Raw genomic sequence first — 3,252 nt, forward strand, 5'->3', positions numbered from 1 at the left:
TAATCCTCAAGACCACTCCCCACAGAGAGACATCATTTTTATTGACCATATGTCTTGTGGAGTCCTGATTTAAGGACATGTTTGTGGGCTCCTTATCTCCCATTCCTTGTTCTATGAGGTACAAACACTTTCAAACCATTCCAAATTCAGTTTTCTCTTCATTTTGCAGAAAAAGTAACCTCCCTGTCTGAGCCAATCATCTCACCGTTATACTAGCCTAAAAGGTCTCCTTTTTCCAACAGAAAGAACCATCAAACTGTCTTACTAAACAAAAACCAAAAAAAAGTAATACCTAGCCTGAGAGAAATTCATATATTATCCTGAAACAAAATACAACCAACTATGAAATTAGAAATCTTTTCTGATAATTCATGCCTACTGAAATAGAAATAATGGAATGAAGAGGATGCAAAGTATACTTAAGAGCAATAGACTTGAAATCAGAAGGTTAAGAGTTTAGTAGACTTTTTCTTTTGAAGGTGTGTGATTTTATGTAAATCATTAACGACTCTGACATTCACATTTCCATCTATGCAAAACATATATTTTTACAATCTGTTATGTGCCAGTTTGATATATAAAGGTAAAAGAGAAAACTCTTTACCAAAAGAAACTTGATGCAAAATGTTTACAGGTGCAAGATGGATTCTAATTGATAGTCTTTGCAAATCTTCCATCTCTGACATTTAAAGGACATTTTCTTGCCAATCAGAGAATGGAAAGTAGAAACAGAGTGTCTGATTCATGCTTCTAATAGCAAGTGGCAAATAAGAAACATGCCTAATAATACAATGTCACTCTGGTGTTAACTAATCTGGTCATTTGGAGACCATTCACCTTTTCCTAGTGGGAAAAAAAAAAATCAAAATGACAATAAAGATACAGAGATAATATATTTCCTACTCAATGTTGTTACTAAACAGGAAAAAGGCTGAGAAGATATCATGCAATTGTTGAAGGAAAAAAGAAGACTTAGAAACAAAGACTGGAAATAAATTATTGAGAGAGGACTCAAATTTCCTTCACCATGTTAAGAAAAAAAAAAGGATAAGAAGACTTCCACAAAAGTGTTTTAATTAAACTCACAGAAACTCCCTGTCCTGTAACTACATGCATAGACAGATAATGTTTCTGATCAAAACTTTCTCACGCCGAGAGTTCTTCTCAGAGCAATTTTAACATCTTTGTTCCTCAAACTATAAATTAACGGGTTCATCAAGGGAACTGTATTGGTGTAGAAGACAGAAGAGATTTTTCCTACATCCATAGACACTGCAGAAGATGGTTTGAGATACATAAATGCAGCTGATCCAAAGAAGAGAGAAACAGCAATTATGTGGGAACTGCAGGTACTGAAGGCTTTGGACCTTCCTTCTGTGGAGCTGATATGGAGGATGCTGGAGAGGATAAAACCATAAGAGACAAAGATAGTGACACTAGGCACAATGATGTTGATGCCCACCACAATGAAAGCTTCCAGCTCATTGATGTAAGTGCTCGTGCAGGAGAGCTGAAGCAGAGGGAGAATGTCACACAAATAATGGTTGATGATGTTTGCATCACAGAAGGTCAGTCTCAGCATGCATCCTGTGTGGGCCATGGCACCAGAAAATGCCATCAAGTATGAACCAAGCATAAGACTGGAACACACTTTATGGGACATGGCAACATTATACAAAAGTGGTTTACAGATGGCCACATAGCGATCATAGGCCATTGATGTGAGCACATAGCATTCAGAAATGATGAAAAAACAGAAAAAGTAAAGCTGGGTCATGCATCCTATGTAGGAGATAATATTCTTCTTTGATATGAAGTTAATCAACATTTTGGGTGTAAATACAGAAGAATAACATACATCTATGAAGGATAAATTAAAGAGGAAAAAGTACATGGGGGTGTGTAGGTGTGAATTTAGCCCAATTAGAGTTATCAAACCCATATTTCCCAACACGGTGACGATATACATAAGTAGAAACAGGAAGAACATTGGGAGTTGGAGATCTGGTCTGTCTGTTAATCCCACCAAAATGAATTGAGTCACGAAGGAACCGTTTGCAGGAGCCATTCTTCTCTAATGGGATCTGTTACCACAGAAGAAAAAAGTGACATAGAGGAAAAACAGCTTTTCCACAATGTCTCCTCTCACAAGTGTGGTGTATACCCTGGGAATATCTGATACTAGCACAACCTGCACCCATAGAATTGCTTTACCCTTATCATGAAACTGAGGGACACGGACTTTTCCTTATAAAGTCTTTATAAACTAAGTAGAAAAGAATATCAAAACTTACCCTACAGAGTGAAGGGAACTGCTGCCGTATGGAAATGTAACTGTTGGAAGAACCATAGGATAAGGGAGAAGAAGGATGGATCTGGACAGAATAATTTTTCTCTCATCTCAACTTTTATTCATTCACTTGACCCCTCCTCTCACTAGTAGAATTAGAGACTGAGACCCTAGCTACCTCAGATGCAGATTAGACTTGGTGGGGTGGGAACGAAGAACATTGTTTCTAATCCAAAATTAAGGGACTAGATTTTATGAGAGATTACTGCCCCATGTCGCGGAGTAAGAGCCATAAATGTATATGAGTGATAGTTCCATCCATGGAGATGAAACCTACTGGCTGAGAAACTGCACCCTCTGAGCCCCTTAATGTCTATGAACATTTCCTGCTCCTCTTTTCTAACAAATTTTTCTGCCAGTTTTACTTGAGTCTCAGGGCTGCAAAATTTGGAAAGTGGCATATCTTAGATCTTCAGTATTCCATCTCAAAGAGGGAGGATATTAATATAAGCTGAATTCAGAAACTTACCCTCCTTAAGCCAGAAAACCTCAGTGCTTCCTTATCATTAGTATTAGCCCTGTGGTCCTAGAAGGACAATTTGAGTCTCTGAGGCTTTGATTCCTTTGATTCTAAGAGGATGCATCCACACTTAATTTTTGATATGCCTTGGAAATCTTTGAGAGCTATAGATCATAGTCCCTGATTATGACTTTCAGTCCTCTCAAGCAGCAGAGAAAAATAAATAGTCTTTATTATTATTATTTGTGACACTTAGTAAGTCACAGAAGATTTAAAGTGAGTGTAATGATATCATCACTCAGTTATAAACAAGGCAGATGAGTCACTGTGCTCTTCCCTGGGGACAAGTTTCTAGGTGTAAAAGGGAACTAAGAGGAATGTATTTACACCAGGACCATAATCAGTCTTTAGTTCCCTAGGGACCCAAAATTTTACTCAAGTT

The 3,252-nt window shown here is 37.6% G+C and overlaps 1 protein-coding gene across 1 annotated transcript; it reads right to left on the minus strand.

The window, feature by feature from the left end:
• Positions 1–1,135: 1,135 nt before the first annotated feature.
• LOC101399188 (olfactory receptor 8B3-like) lies at positions 1,136–2,077 on the minus strand. Its single transcript, XM_004443620.2, has one exon. It carries the CDS (start codon positions 2,066–2,068, stop codon positions 1,136–1,138), a length of 933 nt encoding a protein of 310 aa, XP_004443677.1. The 5' UTR covers positions 2,069–2,077.
• Between the last annotated feature and the right edge of the window lie 1,175 nt (positions 2,078–3,252).

The sequence above is a fragment of the Ceratotherium simum genome, chromosome 7 (assembly GCF_057802395.1).
Source record: "Ceratotherium simum simum isolate JZ-2026a chromosome 7, ASM5780239v1, whole genome shotgun sequence".
NCBI lineage: Eukaryota > Metazoa > Chordata > Mammalia > Perissodactyla > Rhinocerotidae > Ceratotherium > Ceratotherium simum.